The sequence below is a fragment of the Pelodiscus sinensis genome, chromosome 2, assembly GCF_049634645.1.
Source record: "Pelodiscus sinensis isolate JC-2024 chromosome 2, ASM4963464v1, whole genome shotgun sequence".
Classification (NCBI taxonomy): Eukaryota; Metazoa; Chordata; order Testudines; family Trionychidae; genus Pelodiscus; species Pelodiscus sinensis.
Window position 1 is genome coordinate 148,006,519 of NC_134712.1, and position 25,862 is coordinate 148,032,380.

At 39.9% G+C, this 25,862-nt stretch overlaps 1 protein-coding gene across 2 annotated transcripts in view; it reads right to left on the reverse strand.

The window, feature by feature from the left end:
• EPB41L4B (erythrocyte membrane protein band 4.1 like 4B) overlaps positions 1 to 25,862 on the reverse strand; it is a 266,029-nt gene that overhangs the window by 148,665 nt on the left and 91,502 nt on the right. For both annotated transcript variants that reach the window (XM_075921605.1, XM_075921604.1), the window contains exons 2-3: positions 21,342 to 21,446; positions 1,433 to 1,475 (exon numbers count right to left, since the gene is read on the reverse strand). In XM_075921605.1, the coding sequence (XP_075777720.1) occupies positions 1,433 to 1,475; positions 21,342 to 21,446 (148 nt within the window). The remainder of the gene's footprint in view (positions 1 to 1,432; positions 1,476 to 21,341; positions 21,447 to 25,862) is intronic.

The following is a 25,862-nucleotide window of genomic DNA, read 5'->3' on the forward strand; positions in this document are numbered from 1 at the left end:
AAAGAACAGCGCACTGAAGAAAAACTGTGTCCACTCCTTTCAGATCCTGAAAATTGATCGGTAACATCTTGTGATCAGCCATGTCTCAGGTAGTAGTTAGATCTCATAAAATCAACATGGATACCTGGTCTAATTCCATTGCTAGCAGGCATTTATTGTTCAAGGATACTATTGCTGTCTCCATGTCTACCCAGGCCTGACACCTGACTGATTGGAATCCAGGAAATTGGAGAAGCCAGATAAACACAGATACTTCAAGGGACAATTTACTAAGCCCAGATTGAATCCGAGTTTCAGAGTGGTTGGTATCTTTAGCCTGTCCCAAGGGAAAGAATGAGCAATCTCTGTCAGTAATGGTCTCAGGTAGGGATGTAAGTGATTAGCAGACTAGCTGATAAGCGTATGCTTATTGGACAGTTGACTAGTGACTCAACTAGTTGCTTCCCGCCACCTTTGCTGCCTCTATCAGAGAAAGCCAGCAAGCGGGGGGAGCAGGACCTGGAGCTGTCAGGAGCTTGCTGGCAGGAGCGGGCTTAAAAGCCAGTTCCTCCCCCAGAACCATCTCCACAGCAGGGCGGGGTGGCAGAGGCGTAGCAGGAGAGCAGGTGTGAGCCGGGTATCAGCTGATGCCTGGCTCGTGCCCAGTTCCCCCCGCTGTGCTTATGCTTTTAAAATGTATTAAGAGCTGCCAGCATTCCCTCAACTAGTTGATTAGCTGATTAAATGCCATTTAATCAGTCCCTAATCTCAGGACTTCCCTTCTTGGCATCCACCTGCCACCAAGGGCACAAGTCCTGCTCACAGGAACCCAGACATATTCAGAAACTACGCACATTAAACCAAGTGAAAGTGCAGCATACCAGAGAAGATGCAAGGGAGTCAGGCCATGAAACTAAAAGGTGTTTTGCATCTTCCAACAGGAATTGCTAACCTTCAGTTCCCTTCTGCCACCATTCCAGCCCATTTAATTTAGGGGTTACAGAAAGGGAGACTGCTTCCATAGTCTCTCCTCCCTGCCCTCAATTATTATAAACAGGCATGTAGGAGAAATCAAATAAACTTTTCCAAGCTGATATTTGACTACTGAATCTATTTGCTAAGCTAAGCTCCCCAACCCTGGTTTATGACAACTTAATTCCAGGCAGAGATTTTTCCTTTAACAAGAGGAAGGACTTCTGGAATCCACAAAAGTGGTAAATTAAAAAAACATATTTAAAGAAGAGAGTTCAAGATTGGTCCATTATTTATTGTGGCCCATGCTTTTACACAAAAAGTTTTAGCCAGCCGGCCCTTAAATTGAATCCATTTCTTGAATCTAAGAAATATTCACCCTATTACGGAAACATTTAGTGCCTCACAATCACATTTAAATACTCTAAACTGAATTCTTAGGGGAAGAATAAAATAAACATCTGTACTTGTTGTTACTTACTTTTTATTTGCTTCTTAATTGGTTTAGAATGGTCCAGCCAGTGCTAAAAAAAGAAAGCCTGTGTTTAAAAGTAATTCATTTTCAAAATTTTACTGGTATTTTACTGTCTAATGAGAGCACAAGTTCATTTAAAATAAGGGGTCCCAGCTCTGAAAAGCAAAGGCCCTCCATATATATTTGGGTTTTTTTTTATAGTTTTCACTGAGAAATATGTATTTGCAAACACACACAGAGCTCAGGCACCTATCTTATCAGTGCAAACTGGACTTTAAAAGTTAACACACACCCATGGAAGCTTCCTCCTTCTGAGGCACAACCTGTCTAGCAGTGAAAGGCTGTAAAAACAAACATACAATTCTAGTGGCGTATAGGCTATAAAGGTTTTCATCACACTCTGGGCCAAATATTTTAATTGTTGCTCATGACCCTCTGAATGCAACAGCTTGTCTGGTCCAATCCCATTCAGTGGAGTGTCTACAATACACAGCTCCCTCCACTTCTCTGTCTTCCTCTATCCACACTCTTCTTGCAAGCTCAGAGTTTAAGGCTTGATCCACCCTTAAAACTTTTGCTGGCAGAGCAATGTCAGTTAGGAGTGTGATGTCTTTTTAAACAACATTTTATATCAGGAGAAGCCCTTATGGAGATGGAGGTATATACTGGTCACCTCCCCCCTCCCCACACACACACCTTTTGGTGGTATAGCTTATTTTGATCAGAGAATCAGTATATGCTGTATCACAAAAGCACTCAAACCAATATAAAATCTGGCTACATTAGGATAGTCTGCTTTACTAGAAAACCTTTTCCAGTGCAGATTAGTCCTAAGTTTATACTGTGCCTGTACAGTGCTCAGCATGAATCACTCCTGAATGAGGCATAATATTAAGCAAAAACAGAATCAAAATAAATACTTGGTATTCAACACATTCTCTTCCATTTTTGTAAATACATGTGAAATTAATAAAACTGCAAAACCAACATTTTACTGTGGATGCTTTAATTGAAAGCAAAATTTAAGAAACAGCCAGTTGTAAAAACTGCATTTTAGAAGTCTGCCAACCCACATTCCAAATAGCAAATAAATTCCCTACAGATTAAAAGAGAAACAGAATTATTCTGAATGTGCTTTTACTTCCCTAGTGTTTGCCTAGGCTCCCTTGGGAGAAGTTGTCAATGAAGTCAACTCCTTACAAAATTTAAGAATCACCACCGTAATGGAAATAAAATGTTATGATACTTTGTATACAAATATATTAGGGTATGTCTACACTACCCCGCTAGTTCGAACTAGCGGGGTAATGTAGGCATACCGCACTTGCAAATGAAGCCCGGGATTTGAATTTCCCGGGCTTCATTTGCATAAGCGGGGAGCCGCCATTTTTAAAACCCCGCTGGTTCGAACCCCGTGCAGCGCGGCTACACGGGGCTCGAACTAGGTAGTTCGAGCCCCATGTAGCCGCGCTGCACGGGGTTCGAACCAGCGGGGTTTTAAAAATGGCGGCTCCCCGCTTATGCAAATGAAGCCCGGGAAATTCAAATCCCGGGCCTCATTTGCAAGTGCGGTATGCCTACATTACCCTCCTAGTTCGAACTAGGAGGGTAGTGTAGACATACCCTTACATAGCTGTAAATTAATATACACAAATCAATTATTTAACTCTGATTCAGCAACTCTAGATTCTCAAGAAACCAGATAGAGCTATACACGGGAATTATTTCAAATTTCTGAGAAGAAACAAAATTATTCAAGCTTTGCTCTTTTACTGAAATTATAACTTTGAGGGATTTTTTTTAGCCTCTGGAGAAGAGGAGCATTTTACTTCAATGAATGCGCTAGTCAGCAAAATATATCCTCAGCTATATTTGTGAGAGCATTATCCACATTTATCAGTATTCTCAATTCAAGTTAAATATTTACACACAATTCCATTTTAAAGAATTTCTAATATTCAGTTCTATGACTGTTCGATGACTGCAGTTCATCTGGACTTAAAGTGCATATTGAAGCATTTCCAAAAAACTAAGATGACAATTGAGTGTTATAACATAAAAACTAACCATCTTTTCAACATTCAAATGTGCTGAGAAAAGTGCAGAACTTTTTCCCAAATTATCTTCCTTGTGTGTATTGTGAGTGATAAACATGTTTTAGCAGTATTATTATGCTAAACATCCATAACACTACAAATTTTACAAAGAAATGTTTAAGAATCTAACAAGTATCGAAACAGGCCATTACATGAGACTCTAGAGGCCTAAACAGCTAATGTACATTTATAACCATTCATTCCTTCTACATATATAACACCGTAAAAAAATGTAAGATTCTCCAAGGGATAACAAACAACAAACTTTAGGCATCGTTTTACACTTACTCCTTGGAAAAGCAAACTCAGCTGCATGAAAGGCCCAGTACACCATTATTCAGTGCTGACCAAAATAGGGGGCAATTATAGCCCTTATAGAGTCACAAACTGCTATCAACTTAAACCCATTGTTTTGGACAGTTTCTGCAAAAACTGGGCTAAAGTTAGTCATAATCAGTGTCTGGATGTTTCTCCATAGTGATGTTAGTCTTCATACAGGCCTTTGAGCCCAAGTAATTGCCTCTTCCACCCTATTCCTTCCTAGCATCTGCCGTTGTCTGGATAGCTCAGGTGGCCAGGAGCACTTAAAGTGTGTCAAAACCAAAACAAACAAAAATGAACCTTTGCTGCCATAAATGCTGGGAGCACGCCAGGTTTGAGGTCAGAGATTCATATTCCCATGGAATGAAGCCCTAGTTGCTAAGCAAAAAATCAGAAGCACTTATTACTGACATACGAGAGAAATGCCTTATAAGTGGAAGTGAAGATTTTATGGCACCCTTGTTGAGAACCAAAAATTACTAGGCCGTGTTACAAGCTATTGTCTGGAACTCATCATCACTATTCCAGGCTAAAAACAAACACAAAGGGGAAAATTCCAGACGTCTTATTCTATAGCTGCCTGGAGTTGGAAGACTCCACAAGACCTTTTATTGATAACTTCTGCCTCGCCTGAAAAGCTGAGCTCAGGATAAAGAACTTTAAGTTGTGAGAGTCCAAATACATCAAGAAGCAATTGCTTAGAAGGGGTCCTTTGAGGATCATACAAGCCTAGAAAATAGGTAGTGCTCTTTTCCTATCACACTACATTCCTCTACTCCACTTTCGACCATAGGCAAGTTATCAGTGCCCTTGGAAGGTAAGGAAAATTAATCACAATTAAGTTTGGAAATGTATTTTTCTATAGGAAGTTTTAACACAATTTTAATATTTTTATATGGAGAATGTTGAAAGCAAAGAAAAATGGTCACCTGTAGGAATGTAAAAGGTTAACTGGCTAACTGGCACACCTCACCTGTGAGGCTTACTGGTTCTGGTTAACCAGTAAGCGCTGAAGTATTTCATTTTTAGCAATTACATGGTTATCTTTTTACTTGGATTTTTACATCCCTAGTCCCTTGCAGTTTGACAGTTATTTGAGACATCATCACTATTTTGATGTCTTTTATTAATCTCCATCAAGGTAAGTTGTGTGTAACATGGTAGTTTTAGCCCGCTGGACACACTCCCCCCACAAAGGAATATAGCTGGCAGGACACAACCCCCCCGTTTCTCCTCTCAGCTGTAGATTGACTAGTTACTGTTAAGCAAATGCGGTTTAGACAGTTCCTATTAGCTGAGCAAATGTGATTTAAATAGGTCCTGTTATGTTGAAAAGTCCCTTCAATGTTAAATATTTGTTAAAACCATACTGCCTTAATAGGATTAACTGTATCCATGCTTATGAATATGTAACTTGTCAATGTATGCATGAGAAAGCATGAGTGAGAAACCCATTATAAAGCAGCACAGCATGTATTACCTTTTATGGCTAAGGAAAACTCCTGGAAAAGTGCATAAACTGGCGTGACAGGTGGCCAGAGGGGGTTCTTTCCCTTGGAAAAGATGTAACAGCAGCCAAGCTTGGGACTGGACCAGAAGCAGTAGAGCCCTCCTGTGGATCCACAGAGATTCTGGGAACTCTCCATCACCTCATGGACGATCACTGGGGAACCTGTGGCCTGGCCAGTCTTAGTCACCTGTGAAATCAAAACTAACTCTTGCTGCCTGCAGCCTGCCTCTAAACTGCCAGCATGAATGTTATGTGTGTGAATACTGCAGTATTATTAAGAATCTGTACTAATAAACAAGCCTCACTACTGCTCCAGTTCACCCTTTGTCAGGGTTTATTCCTTGGCTGATTTCAAGGGCAGGTAACAGTAGTAACGTTGGTAGTCCTGTTTCATCACTGCATTGCACTAGTGTAAAACTGTAAAAACTTAATGGATATCACCAACTGAAACTGCTTCCAATAGAAATACTCTTGGTTTTTATACCCGTGTAACCATGGTAAATAAGGCCCAGGGCTTTTAGTTTTGAAGGGCCTGGCTGGAATTAGTAGCAATATTCTTTCCAAGGTCAATGAAGACACTATATTGTTTTTATACCAGATCATTTTCATTTGAGAGAAAACTCACTAGATTTTGTAGGAAGGTAAAATGTATTGTTACAGAATATTAGATTTATCCCAAACGATTTCTATTTTTGTCCTCTTTGTTTAAAAAAAACTGGTGCAAAGATGAATTAAGACAATTTCCAATTATTTCCCTGTTTATTTAATCATTACCTCCCTAAAGAAAAGTACGAGTAATTCTTCAATAATGGCAACAGCCAATATTTTCCCAAAATAGAACGGCCATATAAGATAAGATATGCATTTATGTCAAGATACAGCTGATAAACTGTATCCATAGGAACACTCGGAGGATGACGGCAACTCCCAACTGAAGACTAAAAGTTGGTAGAACTGCAGTAGCATGCCTCTTTAGCAACACAGGCTGACAAATACACAACACACCTGTGCTTTGAAAATTCCACTGGCTCCCAATTTGCTTCATAAAAGAATTCAAAGTCCTGGTCTTGATCTACAAAGCCCTCAAAGATGACCTGCAAAGGAAAAAAATTGGGTTTGACCCTTTTTTATTTACTTGTTTTACTGTTATGCATAAAGAAGGCGTGAAAAATGTTTGTTCATGCTCAGTTTCCATCTTCAGACTGTCCTGAATAGCAAGTCTGATTTTGTTGGAAGACTTTTGGAAGTCTCAGAGATACCATCAACAAACTCTCAGCTTTTAGCTGGTGGGGAGGACTGAATGCCCATTAAACATTTTCTTCCTAAGGCTTTGTAAGTATTAACATGAACAAAAAAACAAAGAACTTTAAACCAACAGTCTGAACTAATATCACTTTCTTTCCCAATAAGGCTTTGCTTGAGCGGTATCTCTGGCATTATAATCCTACCATTTCTTCAGTTATCCACACTGTCTTCCACGGTAGACAAGACCTGAATTTCTAAGGTAAAAATACAAGCAACGACTATACAAAAATCAGGCAAGAAATATCCAATTAAAACATTTTCATGCCTTCTTTACAAGTATAAAATAAAATAAAAGAGCACAAACCCTTATTCTTTTCTTCTGAAGGCCACCTTTAATAATTGTCAGGGTACTGAATAGAACTGAGGTCACATTGTTATAGGAACTTTACAAATATATAGTGAGTGATAGATTATGCTCCCAAGAATTTACATAGATTAGAATCTGGTTTCCTCACGGTATGCATCATAGTCTATGACCTCACCAAGACAGCTATAGTCTATCTGGATGATGCAGCTGTAAAGACTTAGGTAGAGAGATTAGATGCTATGTGTCAGAAAGGTAACATTAGATCAGAAGAGACTCTTGGGATCAAATATGAGACATACCTATTTTGAGAACATTTTAACCCAACTATAAATCATGTTTCTACATACCAACAAATTATTGTGGATGTTTCAAGTAATGGGGATGTTAAGGCTCCACTCTACACAGGACAGATTGACTTATCTATATTTATTTTATATGTCTGCAACGTGTTAAAACACTAAAACAAAGATCTGGATTGCAATAATTTTCAATCCAGAAAGTTTTAAAAATTTGGAGAAAAGAAAAGATGTAATAGACAAAGTGAAGTTTGAAATACAGAGTACTAAAACTTCTGTATAGAAGACAAGTTGGAACAGAGAAGTGACCTACAATAGCAGGGGAATCTCTAACAGCAATTATTAATGCAAAGAAAGGTGACAGGACCCGTTAATGTGTATTTTAGTTACAGGAATACAGTATTATAAGAGGTAATTGAGTGACTATAGGGCAGAATCCAGATTTTTCAAAGTACAAAATAAACAATTCCACACCACCTGGATACCCTCCTGTCACAACATCAGTGAAAGCATTGCAGTGGGAAGAGAGAAGTTATGAGTTTTGCCATCATTATGTTGCACATGACTAATATCTGTAGACCAATTATTTGAAAACATAAAGCTTTGCCAAGAGAAATGTAAGGGTTTGGGTTTTCTCTTTTTGCAGTGACAGGCCAGAATGTTGTGGAGGGAAAATAAGTAAGTTAGTGGGGGGAAATATCTGTGTAGTGTTAGTAAGAGTATCATCATTGTGATTGTGCCCATTTCACCTACTGTATTGCTTATATTTGAATGCTTTAAAATAATCTATTAGGAGCCCAACAGCACCAGTCTCTCTCAACACTTTCACTACATGAAAGAATGAGCTAGCATAATAGGACCACACACAATTTCTTCCCAACAGCTAAGGATAGAAAAAAAATATGTTGCCTATGTTGCTGTGTAGTGATAAAATATTAATTTCTTTGTATTTGATAAGAATAATGTATTTGCTTATATCAGTGGTCCCAAACGCGGTGCTCGCGGGCGCCATAGTGCCCGTGGGTGCCATGGTGCCCGCCGGGCCATTTCTGTGCGCCTGCCGAGTGATTGGGGTTGGCCCTGCCCCCAGGTGCACGGCGCAAGGGCCAGGGTGCATGAATGCTTCCAGCTCCGGGCACGCGGCACAGGGGTGGCGCCGGCCCTGGGCACACAGCACATAGACGGTGGCAGCCTTGCCCCCAGGCGCGCGGCACATGATGTTCCAGCCCCGGGCGCGCAGCGTATGGGCGGCCCCACCCCTGGGCACATGGCACAGGAGCGGTGCCAGCTCCGGGCGCACGGTGTATGGGCAGCCCCACCCCTGGGGGTGCAGCAGAGGAGCGACGGCGGGCCCAGGAATGCGGCGCATGGGTGGCGCCGGCACCAGGCACACAGCGTATGGGTGGCCCCGCCCCTGGGTGCCCGGTGCCTGAGCAGCCCCACCCCTGGGCGGTCGGCAGCCCCAAAAGGTTGGGGACCACTGACTTATACGGATAATGTAAGATGTATGATGTCCTTAAGTATTTGTTTCCATATGTTTAAGTACTTGGGTATGATAAATGTGATTAGCAAACAGACTTAACCTCCACTAATTTTATGGTATTGAATTTTCTCAGGATCCTCTCTCCTGCTTATTTTTCCCTTTTTTGTGTAGGTTAATGAAGACAAGAGTATTTGAAAAAACTTTACTGTTAAACTACCAGATTTATTGCTTTACAAGAGGAGCAAAGGCTGAAAGCTAGGCTTGGCATGTTAATCAACTGACCAGTCAATTGGCCACTTCTATTTTGATTACAGTCAATTATTGTCAATAATTACCGAAAGCATACCCTGATGGAAGCAGCATATAATCTCTTTGATTGCATCATGGCTCCATTCTTTCATTGTTTTAGAACTTCATTTCACTGTGTTTTGCATTTTTTTGAGTTAAAATAACTCAGTTAACTAAAGGGTTTTTTTTGTAATTAAGTCTAAATATCTATCTAAACATAAGCCTTTTTTTGCAAAGCATGGAGACTTAGGGCTTATCTTCACTGCCATCAATGTAGTGGCATCTATTTAGAGCATCTAATGAAGACGCAGTACGTTGATGGAAGAGTGCTCTTCTGGACATTATTCCACCACAATGAGAGATGGAAGCTATGTCAGCAGAAGAATTGTTGTCTCTCCACTCTCAACACCCCCCACCCTCCACGTGCACTCCACCAGTATCCCCGCCCCTCAGTCCAATCTCATTACAGAAATCTCATTTGAGACATTTTTTCCACTATGCATCAGGATGAAACTGAGAACTTACATGTTTTTTGTTTGCTTGTTTCGTTCCAAGAGACACTGACCGACTGAGACTCACTCTCTTACCTACCCCAGAGTAGCCATTATTGTGTTTGCAACTCAGTGCTTCTAGTCCCTACTCTGAATAAGGTGGAACTTGGGTCTCCCACATCCCAGTTAAACCCTCTGATCATCAAGCTATTCTAGGGTGTGTGTGTTTCTGGTTTTGAAGAGGAATGCCATTCTAGAGACATGACAAACTGTCTCCATGAAAAGTTTATTCAAACGTTTATGTTCCTGCAAAATATTTTGTTTTTTTCCAAATTGGTGTTTTCCAAACAAAAAACAACATTTAATTGAAATAATCGCTGACCATCTCTAAACTTCCCACATAGGTTTCCCCCAACCAAACTGTCTCCACTTCTAATTTCCCACAGCCTACAGGCACATCTCTAGCAGTCAAATCCAATTTTTGTTTCACTAGGGGTATGTCTAGACTACATGGTTCCGTTGACAGAGCCATGTATACCCGGCATAGTCAATGAAGCAGGGATTTAAATAATCCTCGCTTCATTAAAATAAACATGGCTGCCGCTCTGTGCCGACGATCAGCTGATTCGGCACAGCACAGCAGTCTAGACGCAGATCTATCCGCTGGGGAAGCCTTTGCCGAGCGATCCCTTATGCCTCGTAGGCCAACCAAGTTTGGGAACCACTCTTATGGAGATCTGAAAAACAGGAGGCTTTTACCACCTGAGCTAAAGATCTCAGTTATTGGTCAGTTACAGAAAGACCCTGATTTTCTTCTTAAGTAGAAGTTGGCTAACAGCAGGCAAGAGACTAACAAAAACATACACTGCCAGATCTGGGGTTCTCTGAAATTAAAGGCAGAAAGATCTCAGTGACATCAAAGAAAGCAGGATTGGGTCCATAACTCTCACTGAAATCACTTGGCCATGAACTGTCCACAACACAAACTGTTAAAAGCTTTGCTTAATTTGAACTTATTTTCTTCAAATATCGCTAGTGTACATGCTTTCCAGGAGATTTAACAGCATGGAAAGTTTAAACATCCCGTAACAAGCTGTTCTTTAGCACAGGAATGACAAGGAAACAAAGTTGACCTTTTAAATCAGGGTAACTCTTTTTCTAATAATCATAATCATTTGATTAATTTAATTTTCGTCAAAAGTTGCAGAAAAATTCTTCATTTTCACTCAGAACACAACTGGTAGTTTTTCCAAGCAGTAGTTATAATGAGAACTAAAATAAAGTCTTCTAAGAGAAGCTGATTGCAACTTTAACTAGTAAAAAAGTTACCGTTTCTCCATAATGCATCTTCCTTACACATCTCTTAGAGCATGGGTTCCCAAACTGGGGAGTGTGTGAGGCAACCCAGCCTCTCTTCCTTCCTCCCCCCGTCAATACCCCCCGTCAATAGTTTTGCTGCTATTTTTGTTTTTCGGCCCCGTCAGTTCCTTTCTTTTTTTTTCGCTTCTTAATAATTTCTAAGAATTATTTTTATTGAAACCTGTTATTTAAAAGTGCTATTTAAAAAATGTTTCTTAAATGTTCAGACATCTTTGGACATGATGCTAAAACAAAAAAATGAATCTAAAACTTATCTTAATTATTGTTATGGGAGGTTATTATTCTAAAATATTTCACATAAAATATTAAAGAAAGGGCTGTGAGTCTTGTTCAATATTAAAATACAGTAATGAACCTCAATTATTAAAACCCCAAACCTTGAAAGCAACATAAACTTAACCATCTTAACATACTTCTGTCACTTTCAAATCACACCTACATATATTACACTGAAAACAAACAGTGTAAAAAAAGGGATTGGATATTCATGTGGAATTCCATATGCTAACATATTATCCATATGATGGTGCTTTACAGGTATAAATTTGAGTCACAAGTTTCTACTTAGCAAAATTAAAGTGTTGGGGCATCAAGAGGAGTTTTGTCCATGTTGCAAGCTGAATCTGAGACAGGAAAATCACATTAAAAATTGTATGAAACAGATAGCCTTTCTCCTCTTACTCCTCCTATAGTTCACATGCCAAAAGGAAAAGAAAATTGTGCATATACATTTTCCCAGTTTAGTACAAACCTCATTAGACTTTTTATTGTACAGCTGCTTTGTTGGTGACTGGCTGATGTCACTCCAGATCAACTTCAATAATATACAACACAACCTTTAATTTCCAGCCATCTATGCCCAAAGGCTTCTGACCTCATCACAAAGATAAGCTGAAAAATGTATAATAAAATAGGCAACATGCCTGATTAAATCCTAAGGTGAGAACAGATTGAAAAATCTCCACCAATGCACATTAAACACAAAATTAAGCGAACAAGAGAAAGTCTTGAGCCTGCACATGACAGGTACCATTGTTATTGTGTATTTAAAAGAGATATATGTGTGTATGAAGTAGTATGGCAGAAGACAATTTCTCAGTCATTGATCCTCAGAAGTTAAGAGCCGGCTTCTTTATCGCCTGTCAAGATTGTACTATAGTATTATCATAAGCCCTTCAGGTAAACACCACATATTCCTTAGAAAGATTAAAGAGGACCAGGGACTAGAACAGCTCTGGGAATTTTCAGTGTGTTGAACCATTACATGTTTAGTTCACCAGTAAAATCCAGCCCGAGGCAGTAGAAAGTAGTTATTCATGAGATATAGGATGAGCAGCTACACAAAGACAGCCAATTTCCTCAGTCTAGTTTTTTAGTGAGTGAACATGTGTTCATATTAAGGATGTTAAAATGCATTTATTAAAGTAAATATCTAACTGCTCAAAATTGCAGTGGTTATACACAGGAGGAAGGAGGAAAGGAACAGTTGGCTCCCTAGGATCCAGTATGCACTGGGAGCAGGTTGTTAAGCTGGCTCCCGCCTGCTTCCCTCCCCTGCTTCTGCCTCTGATATAGAAGCAGTAGTGTGGGAGGAGGAGAGGTTAACTCCACAGGAACTGATGCACCTCTCCCCTCCTGTGTTGTTGCCTCTATATTGGAGACAGCAGCCTGTGTGAGTGAGGAGGGGAGGGAAGGCGGCTCCATGGGACCCGGTGTACACAGGGAGCCAGCTTAACCGATGAGCCCAGGCTCATGGGCTAACCGTGTAAATGCTTACACACTTTCACATCCCTAGTCCATATCAGAGGTCTCAAATGAGACTGGCACACATTCACATAGTTAGGATAGGTCCTGCCTCAAAGAGCTTGCAACACAAAGACAAAAAGTGGGTGAGAAGAAGTGTTAATCTCATCTTTTTATAAATGGGGAATTTAGTCAAACAAATTAAGTGATTTGCCCAATATAAAACAGTAAATCTATAGCAGAGTCAACAACTGAATCTGTTGCATTACCCAAATACTTACCCATTTTGTACTCCATCCCTCCTAAAATGTAAGATGGTTTCTTACTGTGATCCAAACATCGTTATATATACCATTCAGCACTAGCTGAGGTATTATGCTCCCAGATAAATACTAGCTAGCCTAAGTACTGCTTTGAGTTGTTACTCACTCTCCATTTCTCAAATATTTAGACGTATAAAAGGAACCAAAAAAAGCATCACCATAAAAGCTCCAGAAACAGGAAAAGCCCTAATTAAAAAAAAAACTTGTTAAAAATCTTATTCAAGTTCAAGTTGAACAAACTGGCAATCTTGAAGGAAAAACAAAATACCCAGAAGAAAGAAAGTCTGAAGAAACTGATCTTTGCTTCTCAACTTGTATGATCAGTCACTAACCACTTAGTACTTATTTTGAGGTCTGAGCTCACATTGGTCCACGTGACATGGAACAGGAATGGAGTGTCAGTCCACATCCTTCACAAATAACCAGACACAGACGCATTTCAAGGCCCTGACCCACCACGGATTAAAATAAATTAAAAGGCTTCCATGGTCTTCTTTGAGTTATCAGGCCTTGTCTTTATCTTTAGATAGATATCAAATTCATGGTCCATTTTGCTGAATTTCATGGTCAGAGGATTTTTAAAATGGCAAATTCCATGATTTCAGACATTCAAATCTGAAAATCCACAGTGTAGTAATTGTAGGGGAGCTGACCTTTGGGTGGGGTCACCTGTATGGGGGTTGCAATATGGTTATCTTTACTTCTGCGCAGCTACTGGCAGCAGCATTGCCTTCAGAGTTGAGCAGCTGGAAAGCTGTGGCTGCTGGCCAGGAATCGTGTTCCTAAAAGCGGAACAACTGCCAGCAGCAGTGCAAAAGTAAAGATGGCATGGTACAGTATTGCCACCCTTACTTTTGTGCTGCAGCCAGCAGAGCTGGGCCCTTAGACAGCAGCTGCCACTCTCTGGCCATCCAGTTCTGAAAGCAGCAATGCAGAAGTAAGGACAACATGGGTAGTAAAATCACAAAAAAGGCATGATTTCATGGGAGGACACCAGATTTCTCGATCCATGACATATTTTGCATGACTGTCAATTTGGTAGAACCCTATCTATAGCACATGTTGTGGACAGAGAATAAAGGCTGTTGGGAGCTCCCATGCTGGCCCCTAAACTCCAATATGCAGAAGAGACATGGATTAAATATTCCTGCCTTTTGTGTGTATTTCTTAGGACAACGACTTGAGTCAGGTGGCAATAACTGGAGTGGACTTTTGTCGACAAAACTATACCTGCGTCTACCCTACCGCTGAGTTCTGTCGACATAACATCGACAGAACTCAGCAGTTTTTTCTATAAGGAATAACACCTTTTGTCAACAGAGTTCTGTTGACAGAAGGTGTTATTGCATCTACACTGTCCTTTGCGTCTACACTGTCATGTCAACAAAGCAACTTGCTTTGTCGACAGAACTGGATGTAGTCAAGATGCTCTTTGTTGACAGAAGCCGGTAGTCTAGATTTACCGTAAGGGACCAAATTTAGTACATGATACTTTTAATTTAACCTCCTGTTCCTGCTTCCTGACAACACCTTTCTTTTAAAATTAAATGAATGGAAAAAAAAGAAATACAAAACAAAAATGTGTATTCTAAGATTATAAATTGCTAGTCAGCAGTATGCAAATATAACATCACAGATTGTAAAGACCGATGTGCAATTTATTTTCCCTTGTTAATCAAAATAGAGTTCCTTTGGGGAATAGAAGCAAAATTACAGATAGAAATACACTGAACTCCACACTGACCAAATACTAGCACTCCTTCTGTTTGGACTTATGATATGAAAAGGAAACCAACAAGGGTACAAATGTTTTTCTAACGCACAAAAGACACTTCAGACAAGGGATGTGACTGTATTCTCTGGATGCTGAGAGGCCTGTGTTACCTTTGATTGCCCGCTGCCTTTGTGCAGTGTAACAACAGGGAAAAAAGTGTTTGGGACCAAGTAATAAGGAAATTATAAATCTCAACAAAAGGTGGGTCAAGATTAGTAATAGGAGAACCTCAAATAATTTTGATTTGGAGATCAATATTATATAAACTAATGTAAACTGTACATTCAACAAAATCAATTACTGCCTTCCAACTGGAACAACCCATCTACATTACTCCTGAGATCAATGTAATGGTAGTTGATTTAGTGGGTCTAGTGAAGACCTGCCAAATCAACCATTTATTGCTCTCCAGTTGACCCCAGTCAAGAAGAGTAAGGTAAGTCAGCTGGAGGAGGTAGATGACTTGGAGGTACTTCGATTCCAGCTACTTTATTCACATAGCTGGAGTTGTGTACCTTAGTTCAACTTAAAGTCTCATAAGATTTTGCTACTTCCAATCTCAATGAAAGACAAGAATTGAAAGTACAAACAAAACTCCACACCCACACATTTCCAAAGCCTCAAAAAACTCTTAGCTTAATATTTTGTCCAAGTCACTTCATACATTTTTTATTGTAGCAAAAATTTGCATTCATCTGAGGCTAAATTTGACTACTTTATTCGTGTCTGCGGGTAGCTGATCGATGGAAAACTCATGAAAGAGAACACTGACAGGTTTGGGTTTTTTTCAATTTCCACCCATTGCTTTTTCCTCTCACAAAAAAGAACAATTACAGGGAGTAGCATATTGCTTTTTATTCAGAAAAAGAGGGGAAAATATATGGGGAGCTTTAGAATACTACAGGCTTAGTTGTTACACTCTTCTTTGAATATATGAGGTACAAGTATTTCAGTTGGACTATAACTGAAATAGATATAAAGGACAAAGTCTTGGGAGTTGTGTCACCGAGTTCTATAGTAACAAGATATAGTACAACGTTATAAGAATAGAACTATAACAGAATTTAGTTTCATTTTGTGACTGTCACGATCAGCCTGCAAGTTGTGAAGCAGAGATTTATTTCTGGATAATAAACTATGAATTAGAAAGTTTAAAGTTTTCTCTCTCACAAACCTACAATGGCCTCTACCATAACATTTTCCCATATAGTTTTTGTTTTGTTTTCATGTTTAAATATACTTATTTCCACTTCCAGGGCTAGAATTTGAAAGTGAAGATGATGAGACAAAGCTGTGCTTTGGAACAAATAAAATGCATACTTTTAATAGATATATTGGAATTGTAAGATATTTATATTAATTTTTACAAACTGAATGGGGATAAAGTGATGCCAATTCAATTTAACATTTGTTTAAGGGTATTTCCTGCTCTAATCTCCTCATCTGGAGTACAGTTCCTCATTTTAAATACAAACTTATTCTTTAAAATTTCTTTTATGTTAAAAGAAGTTTGTTACAGGTAAATAATATACATGAATGGTTATTCTGACAAAAATAGTATTTATTTACACTGCTAGTATTCATTCAAATAACAATATTTAAAATAATCAATTATAGCTGCTGGCAGCACCTGTTGGCCCGACTCCCAGGTTTTACAAGAAAGACATGACTTTTTTGATCCCAGCCAAAATCCTGGAATTATGAAAGCAAACTGTGCTTGAGTGTTGCTGTCCTTAGAGCACAGTGTTATCTCTCCTGACTGAACAGGAGCTATGATGGGTGCTTTCTGAGCTGACTTAAAGTTCTTGCCACTTGAGATACAGTCAAGAGAGTTGTAGCCTCTAAGAATTTAGAACCTCAGACCTCTAATCCTGCAACTAACTCCAAAGGCAGGCTCTTAACAGATTCAGTGGTGCACAAAGGCAATGCTTCTTGACAGATAAAGGCTTAAATTACACTCAAGGTAAAACAAGCTGGGATAAGCGAGCAACAAGTAGGAAGGTTAAGGCTAGCAGCCAGAAAAAGGGGAAAGGAACTGAGGTTAAGATAGGGAAATGGTGAGTGGCAGAAGGGTAAACGTAGCCTTTACTAAATAAAACTGTGCAGCTGACCAGTGAAACAGAATATCAAGATCATATGCTGTATGTAAATGGAAAGTATTTAGAAATTAAATATGGTGGAGAAACCAAATGATCATATTAGAGTGATTGGACTATAGTTATGTCATGTACAAATGAGAACTATGATGATGTTGCTATCTTGCCACCTGCAGTAAGCGCAAAGAGACTACATGTTGATGGCTAGTGTGCCTTAGAGGAGTTCCTACAAGCAGCTTCGGGATTCATGCTGGCCCATGGGAGGGAGATGCAACCATGTATGAGCTTCCTCTTGTGGTCATTCATCTGTCTGAATTAGTTCCAAACCTTGGGTCCCACATACTTTCGGCTTATTGGGAATGGGGAGAGTTTAAGTCCCACTTCTGAGCCTTTAGGCCCACACACTAACTTCACACCCCAGATCTGATATCCCTCAGCTGCTAAATGCTGAAACGAGTGCCTGGTTTCCCAAGCCTCCTCACTAGTTGTTAAATGCTCGTTGATTTGCACTCAAACTGTGGATCTAGTTTATCATTTCCTTCTTTGGAGATCACGTTACAGCAAGTTATAGAGAATTTACACACATGCTACTCTCATCACAAGGAATAGTCAGATTCTCTGCTAGGGATCAAGGGAGTCTGTTCTTCCCTCTGCTCAGCCTTGTCTTCTGGTTCTAGTCTACTTCCCTCTCTCCCCTTTTTCTTGCTAGAATAAGGCCTTTTCATAAAGTTGATGTTCCCTTTGGTGACTGTTTTGAGCTGCTTCGAGTCCCAAAAGATAGTTTTTCTTTGAAATTCTGCTGTTGTTGCTTGGACCCTTTCCTTTCCCTGATGTGTCATGTGCCTTCAGGAACTGCACCTGCAGCTACAGCCTCCTTGCCAGCTGGGCTCTGAGGGAGCACAGGGAACCCATATTACACAAAGGTCCATGCTTAGGGCAAACTGGGCATTTTATACGCTATAGGGCAGGCATGTCCAAAGTCCGGCCCGCGGGCCAATTGCGGCCCGTGTTCCGGTTTAATACGGCCCCACAGGTAATTTGGCAATATCTATCTTTTAAGGCCCCCAACGAATCCATATGTATTGAGATGAATACATTGTAAAATCTCAGTTAATGTCAGTTGGTCTAAATCAGTTATAAATATATTTGGACACAACATGTATACTTGGTGTTATGTTCCTGTTCATATTTTTTGAACTTAAAAGTTGACAGACAACCTTTATTACCAATAATATGTAATGTACTTTACAATGTTCCTGACATATATTTCAGCTTCCTGGATTTTTTTTCATCTGGCCTTCAGATACGAAAGGCAGAGTGATTTAACACCTGTTTAGATTTGTCATCCATGTGACGAAATGAAAAGTATGCCGTTTGCAATAAACTTTGCATAAAATAGTTAATTTGCATTTAATTTTAATGGTTCAAAGAATGTCAGGCAAAATGGTCGGCCCTCACGCATGTTCACTTCATCAAATCTGGCCCTCTTTGAAAAAAGTTTGGACTCCCCTCCTATAGGGTCAATAAGCAGCCAGTTGTGTCTGTGGGCAGTTTTCCCTCTAGTGTTTTATGTCTATGTGTGGAATGACTTTCATTATGTGCACCAACACAGAGGCGATGTATCACACGCAAAGTCATTCCACGTATGGGCAGTGTGTGGCGGAAGTGGGGCTGAGGGACTGAGGTGCATGCTGAGGGCTCTGGTTGTGGATGTGGGCTCTGGGGTGCAGGCTGCCGTGGGGAGAGAGGACTACTCACAGTTCTCTCTCACTGCAGCTCCAGAAGGCCTAACCATGGGAGGGGCACCAGGGTTGGGTGCCATGGCTGGGGATGAGACACCACATCCAGGGGAGAGGTGTTCTCCATCCCCAGAACAGAGGTGCTGAAGCCAGGGCAGAATGGACCCTCCTCAGTCCCAGCAAAGAGCTGCCATGGAGCTTCTTGCTGAGGCAAGCAGACAGAGGTGGTGCTCAGTGAGGAGCCCTGAGCCCCTGCACAGGACTTGTTAAGCAACTTCATGGCTGCACACCTTACAGGGATATTAGTCAATGGCAGAAGGGAGCATGCATCCCCACATATGGGCTTAGCTCATAAGTGTCCTCATTCAGTGGCAAGTGGAACATAAAATGGAAATTATTTGAGATTACAAATGAAAGAGCTATGAATGTAGGTAAGGCAAGGAACAGATTAGGAAATTAACGAAGAAAAGAACAGACACTGGGGAAAGGAGAAAAAGAAGGTCTGCATGGTCAAAGGATAATTTTTCTTATTGGGCTTAAGCCACTTAATGAGAGTTTTTTGTAAAAACGTACGTAAGATACCTATATAGCTGACCCAATTTTTTCAGACAAGAAGCTTTCCATTGATAAATGGCCTTTTTCAGAAACAAAAAAAAATATTAAAATGCGATATTATCTGAATTTGGTTTATCCACACAATGCTTTAATACACATCAAATTGAAATAATTAACAATGTTTTTTATTGAAAATCTGGTTCTCCATATAAACACTATTCTGAGTAAATGACAATTTAATATAACCATTTTGAAAATGGTTTAAATTAAAAATATGAAAACACAGCACACATCATACCCAACAAAACTTGAGATAACTTAGAATTTGTTATAAAATTATTTTCCTGGTTTTCAATGAGCTCTATTTACAAGCAGAGAAAAGTAGACACTGATTTAGACACGGTGCTTTTGATGGAAATATAAAATCAAAAGTCAACCAGTTTTTCCTTATTTTCTAATATCTTTTTCTTATAATGAACACACTACTCTCTAACAGCTGTGACCTAATGACCAGTTTACTTTAAAAAAAAATCCATCTCACAATCAGCAAATGTCAGCAACTATTGAAACAAGGGAAAAGTCAGTGTTTGAAATGCATACTTGTGTTTTCTCAGGATCTATACAGTACATACAGTTTAATGAAGTACAGGTTGGACCTCCGTGTTCTGGTACACTTCGGACCTCACCAGTCCCAAAGGAGGGAATTTGCCAGACCTGAGAAGGTTGCCCCCCCCCCCCCCGCTGATGGACTACAGGCTCTCCTGGGTCTGTCAGTAGATTGCCAGGCTCCAGCCGGGGGGCTCGCCAAGATGCCACAGCCACCTGGCCCCTGTTCCCAGCCTTCTGGGGCTCTCTGATCTAGCAATAGATTTTGCTAGACCAGAGTGTCCCAGACCAAAGAGATTCAACATGTACAAACAAATTTACTAAGAGAAAATAAAGTTTTTTTAAATAAATAAGACCAGATTTTTCCCCTCTCAATAAGATCTTCTCTTACTACATGCAAAATTATATTCCCATCTCAGCCTGTTTTAGTACGTGTGCTGGTTTATCACTGCAATCTGGTGATCTGAGATACTGATTGAACCTCGAAATTAGAGCTAAATAACAGCACAGAACATTGAGAGTCATGATTGGTGGCTGTAAACAAACTTTATGAGACAGCAAGAAGATTGGCCACACTCATGACGAGTGGACATTTGCCTAACTAAAATCATGCTAGACCACAAATGTTGCTGGACCAGAATGTGCCGAACTAGGGAGGTTCAACATGTACTTTGATTAGTAAGATACTGCACAAAAGTAATCAGATGCTGACATAATATTTTTTGCTAGACTATTACATCTTCTGTTCACTAGATAATGAAATAGAATTCTGAAAAGAAAAATTCAGGAAGTACGTTTCACCATTTACTAATATTTCCTTTCATATGACCCTTAATGCATCTATTCCTCCTGGGTGCTTTGGAAAATATTTAAGATTTATTGCAGACTTATTTCAGAGATGACCCAGTTGCAGAAAACGTCCAAGCTCCTAAAATCTCATTTGCTACTCAAACAACCAGCGATGGTAGCAAAATTACAGAGAATAAGGTGGATCTGCCTGTAGTAAAAAGCTACAAATAGTTTAGATTTTTTTTGGGGGGGGGGGGGAAGAGGGGGAAAGCTACAGGAAATTAGATTTGCAGTTTCACCAACTTGTAAAATGGATGAGGTTGTTTTATTTAAATAGCTAATTTTTACTGTAGACCTATGAGTCCTGGGGTGGGGTGAACATTTTGCATAATGAGTACCACAAATATAAGATTTTAATCTAAACAGCTATTTCTCCATCAGGCTAAAAAAACAATACAATCTGCAGCTCTGGCAGCAGAGGCAGGGGCTATCAGAAGCCCTGATTTACTAAAAATTATACCAAGATAAAAGGGTTTTTTTTAACCCACTTTCAGTATCATGGACCTACCAAACATGAAGCCTCCTTCTCCCACACACAATCAGCACCAAACTGGCCATAAGGGCCTCAATTGTATGCATACAAACAACAACATGAAATGACACATGCCTCACTTGGAAAGTCTGGCCCTATTTATAAGAATTGTTGACCATCCCCTCTCTATATTTATTTCAGTATTTCATTAATATATTTTTCTATCATTTCCACCAGCATCATAAACTATTGCAAACATGAAATAAAAGAGTTGTACATACTGTAACCTGGGAAGCATCCATGAACTGTAGGCCAAAGTAATCAGTTTCCACAAGGTCCAAATGATATACAATCTGGTCAAATAAATCCAGGCCTTTCGCATTTTTCTGTAATTCAAAAGGAAAAATAAAAGATTTCTTAAAGGGTTTGGCAGGGGAGGGAGAGTGCACATAGGCAATTTGTTTTAAAAACTCATGAGAAGTACACTGCTTAGATATTAAACAATTAAACTGAAAGTGCTTTCATTTCCTAGGGTTGCCAGGTGTCCGGTTTTGAATCAGACAGTCCAGTATTTGAGCTTTCTGTCCAGGAAACAAATTGAGAAAATATCAGACATATAAATGTCTGGTATTTTCCAATTAAGTAAGTTTTATTATCATCATGAGTATCACTACGTAGTTGCATACTGCCTGGCTGGTAGACACGCTCACACAGTAGAGAGGAGGGCAGGGTCGGGGCGGGATGGAATCCCCAGGGCTGGACTCGCCCCCATGCTCCCTGCCGGGACCGTGTGCGGGATGGGCAGCACCCCGGGATCTGCCTGTGCCCGGGCCAGCTCCGCTCCCTGCCGAATGGTTCCCACCCCCACTCCTCCCCTCGCCAGCTCCGCTCTCCCCGACACCCTCCTGGCCAGTCCTGCTTCCCACTGGCAGTTCTCCCCCTTCCCCCCGATCTCCCCTGGCCAGCCCCGCTCCCCCCGAGCTCCTCCCAGCCACACACACCCATCTGAGATACATGTGTCTGGTATTTTTTGGAAATCATCTGGTAACCCTATCATTTTCTCCAATTAATAAGGTATTTCTTAGATGTTTATCATGACAGTATTGAACACTGACATATCACCAAGTTGTGAAATACATTTACTATTTATTTTAGCGTCAAAACATTTTGCTCTCTGTTCAATTTGAAGAAGGTTTCTACAACTAGCTACAGAAGCAAAAAGTGAATGATTTCATTGCTAATGCCCTGCAATATGGAGCCAGCATTTTAAACCCCAGGATACTAAATTCTCTATTAAATGTCTGCTTGAGTAATTGTCTGAGGTCTTTTGGCAGCTGTCTGATGTCAATTGCAATTAAGAACTGCCATTGCACCATTCAGGCAGCAAAATAAATTTAAGACAACTTGACTAGTTAAGAGTACTATAAGGAAAGATAATGGCATTTGATAGGGTCTTTAAATAATGCTATTAATTGCTGAATAGCATTTACAGCCTTTACACAAAACAAACCCCACAAGTTTTACTAATTTGGCACTCTTATAGGAATGTGTGGGATTGAAAACTGAACTACCCTCAGCCCAGGCTAGAGCTGATTCACAGGCAGATACTGGTAAGGAAGCTTGCACCCTCACTACTCTGGGTCTTGTACCATTATTCACAGTCTAACTCGTGAATATAAGTCACCAGTGCAGCTGTCAAGTACAAACACTGTGGAGGTTATGGGCATGGGTGGAAGGAAAAGGACTGAAAAACAATTTTGAAATGCCAGCTTTGTTGCTTAGAATTGAGAATATGTTTTTTTTAAATGTTTGAAAAGAACTTCTTCGGAGGACAATAACCCAGCACAAAACTGAACTGGAGCCTTGTTTGTTTTAGGGGCAGCATTGTATCATAATGAAATGTAGGCCAGTGGTTCTCAACCAGGAGATTGCAACCCTACAAAGGGCTGTAAGCAGGTTCTGGTGGGGAAGAGGGGAGTTCTGCAAAGCAGAGCCAGCATTAGACTTGCTGGAGCCCAGGCAGAAAACCAAAGCCCCATGGACCCAAGTCCTGTCACTGGGGTTTCTAGCCAAAGCCAGAGCAGTTTAGCTTTGTTGGGCCCCTTTGGCATGGGGCCTTGACAGTTGAGTTGCTTGCTACCTCCTAACACTACTACTGGCTGTTACAGGCAGAAAAACAGTCGTGGCACAGGTAAACAGCGAACTGGAGCCAATGGGAGCCATGAGGCTCTGTGGCTCTGGACCTTTTAGGTAAATAAAGTGGCTTTTCCAACGCAGGATCACCAAAGTCTTTGAGAAACACTATACTAGTAAATATCCCTAAGCTTCTCTTCTTCTCTGTGGTATTGCAATTGCAGGAGATCAGGAAAGGGGCTCGGATGAAAGGTTGGGTTTTTTTTAAAGACAAAAAGCTGATAAGGCATTTTTAGGGCCCACTTCAGGCCATTTTTTAACCTTCCAAATACACTATTAGACAAAAAAGCCCATATTTTCCAATATATGTCAGGGAAGGAACAAATTACTTGTATGGTTATATGGTATGGTGGTTTCATTGTTGAACTACTTACTGTTCAATGAGTATATTACTGAAGGGAGCAGCTGTAATATTTGCATCATCAGTTTGTAAAGTGTGCAATAGGTTTTTGATTTTGTTTCAAATATTGTTCTAAATGAATGTCAAGCACTCAGAGACTAGGTTAAATATAACACAGAACTGCAAAAGTTTGGTGCTGTGTATAGGCAGAGTTACAGAATGAATATGTCCGTATCTGCCCTCTCTAGAAATGCAGGTAAAACAGCAAATTTGGCTCAAAGTCTTTTACAAGTAATCTGGAGGGGGGGGAAGAGAAGGAGGGATGACATTTGCAACAGATCCCATTCAGCTCAAGATATATATGCAAAGATGTGGGCAACTGCTTTATTTTTAGATTCTTATGGCCATTATAAAGGACATCATAAGTGTGGGAGCATGTCCCCTACTGCTTTTGAATTAAAAAAAATTGTGTTAAGGGGTCAGAAACCTAATCACTAGAGAACAGTGTTTCTTAAACTGTGTTCCGTGGCACACACCGTTGGAGGTGTGGCTTGGAGAACAACAGAGTTCAAAATGGCCACCCTTAAAGGGGCAGGTAACCTTTCCCCCAACCCACTATTTTTTTTTTTTTTTGGCTTAATAACTTTTCCCCTCTGACCCTTTTTTTGTTGAGAAAAAAAACACCACCACCACATTCTTGGTGTTCTTTGGTCTTAAAAAGTTTAAGAAACACTACACTAGAACATTTTAGGCATTTTCATTTAGTTCTCTCTCTCCCAGAAAAACTCTGATTTCAATTAGTCTAGAATTTGATCCTTAAGTTTTCAACTAATCTGTTTCCCCTCCCCCACCACTTACAACAGTGCATTTTACACATCGTAAACAATCTTAGAAACATTACTTAGAAATTCTCTTCTTTAACTATAAAGGTTAGGTCTACACTAGGAAACTATTTCAAAATAATTAAATGTGACTTAATTACTCCCCATTTTACAAAATCAAAATAGTGTACCCCCACTACAGGGACGCCTCAAAATTAGTCCGAGGCAGGCTCTGTTAATGTGGATGTGCTACCTCAACTTAGAACTCCAGAAAGCAATGGGGAATAATCAGTTCAAATTACTCTGGGGAGTAATTATTTTTGAAATAGTAGCACTGGAGCCTCCACACTAACACTATTTCAAAATAGCTATATGCACTGGAGCCTCCACACTAACACTTTTTCCAATAAGTAGCATTATTCCCCGAGAAAAGCAGGAATATAGATTTTGAAATAAGCGGTCCATTATCTCGAAATAACAGTCTTGGTAGTGTGGATGCTCCACTTATAAATTCGACCTAAGGGAAGTTATTTCAAAATAAAATCCTACTGTAGACCAGGGCAAAGAAAGGAATGAAATAATTTCCACCTCCACTAGCTTACTTGAAGAGGTCAAACAACTCTGGTGTAGGTGGCAAGTTCTATTTAAGTCTCAACCAACATGACTGACAAACTGAATTTTTCAATGTTTACAAAAACAGCCATCTGACCTCCATTAAAATAAGATGTACAGCTATTTCTTAATGCAATCAAGAAAATGGCATTTTGGGATATTGTTTGTCTTGTTTCAGGGAAGGCAAAGATGAATTAGAGAGAGACGTACTTTATTAATCACAAAATTCAATAACCTTATTGCAAAAATCTGAGATGATCATCTCTTAAGATATAAGTAATGTTGCTTAGAAACAGTACACATCCATGTCACTGTTCTGAAAGCACGGTATTTAATAACTCTCTAGATCAGAGTCAAATAAGCAAAGAATGTATTTTAAAGAAGGATTTTGTCACTGTATTAAATGTTTAGTGAAATTAATGCTTGTGCAAGACGCCAGATCAAAAGCACACTAGAATGAAGTTCTCTCTCCACCTGAACAGAGAACAGATACAGTACAGGTAACAGGAGTCCACAGTTTGTCAGCTTTCCATGACCACTCAATTCTTGATAGCTTTCTTATGCATTGACTGTGTAAGCATGCCAATTAAGAAGCAGATACCTGTCAAATAGACTCTGGCTTCTACTTTGTCACTACCAGCCTGGACCAACAGCACACAATATTCCACTGCAGGTGCATCACAACTGTAAAGTGAGTCATGTGGAAGAAGCAGTATTGTCATTTGCTTGATTGTTGTAAAATGCAATATTACATGTGTAGCTTCTTGGAGATGACAGACTTTAAATGTCAGTAAAAGTTATTTCTTAATTATTCAAACCTTTAGATGACAAATTTG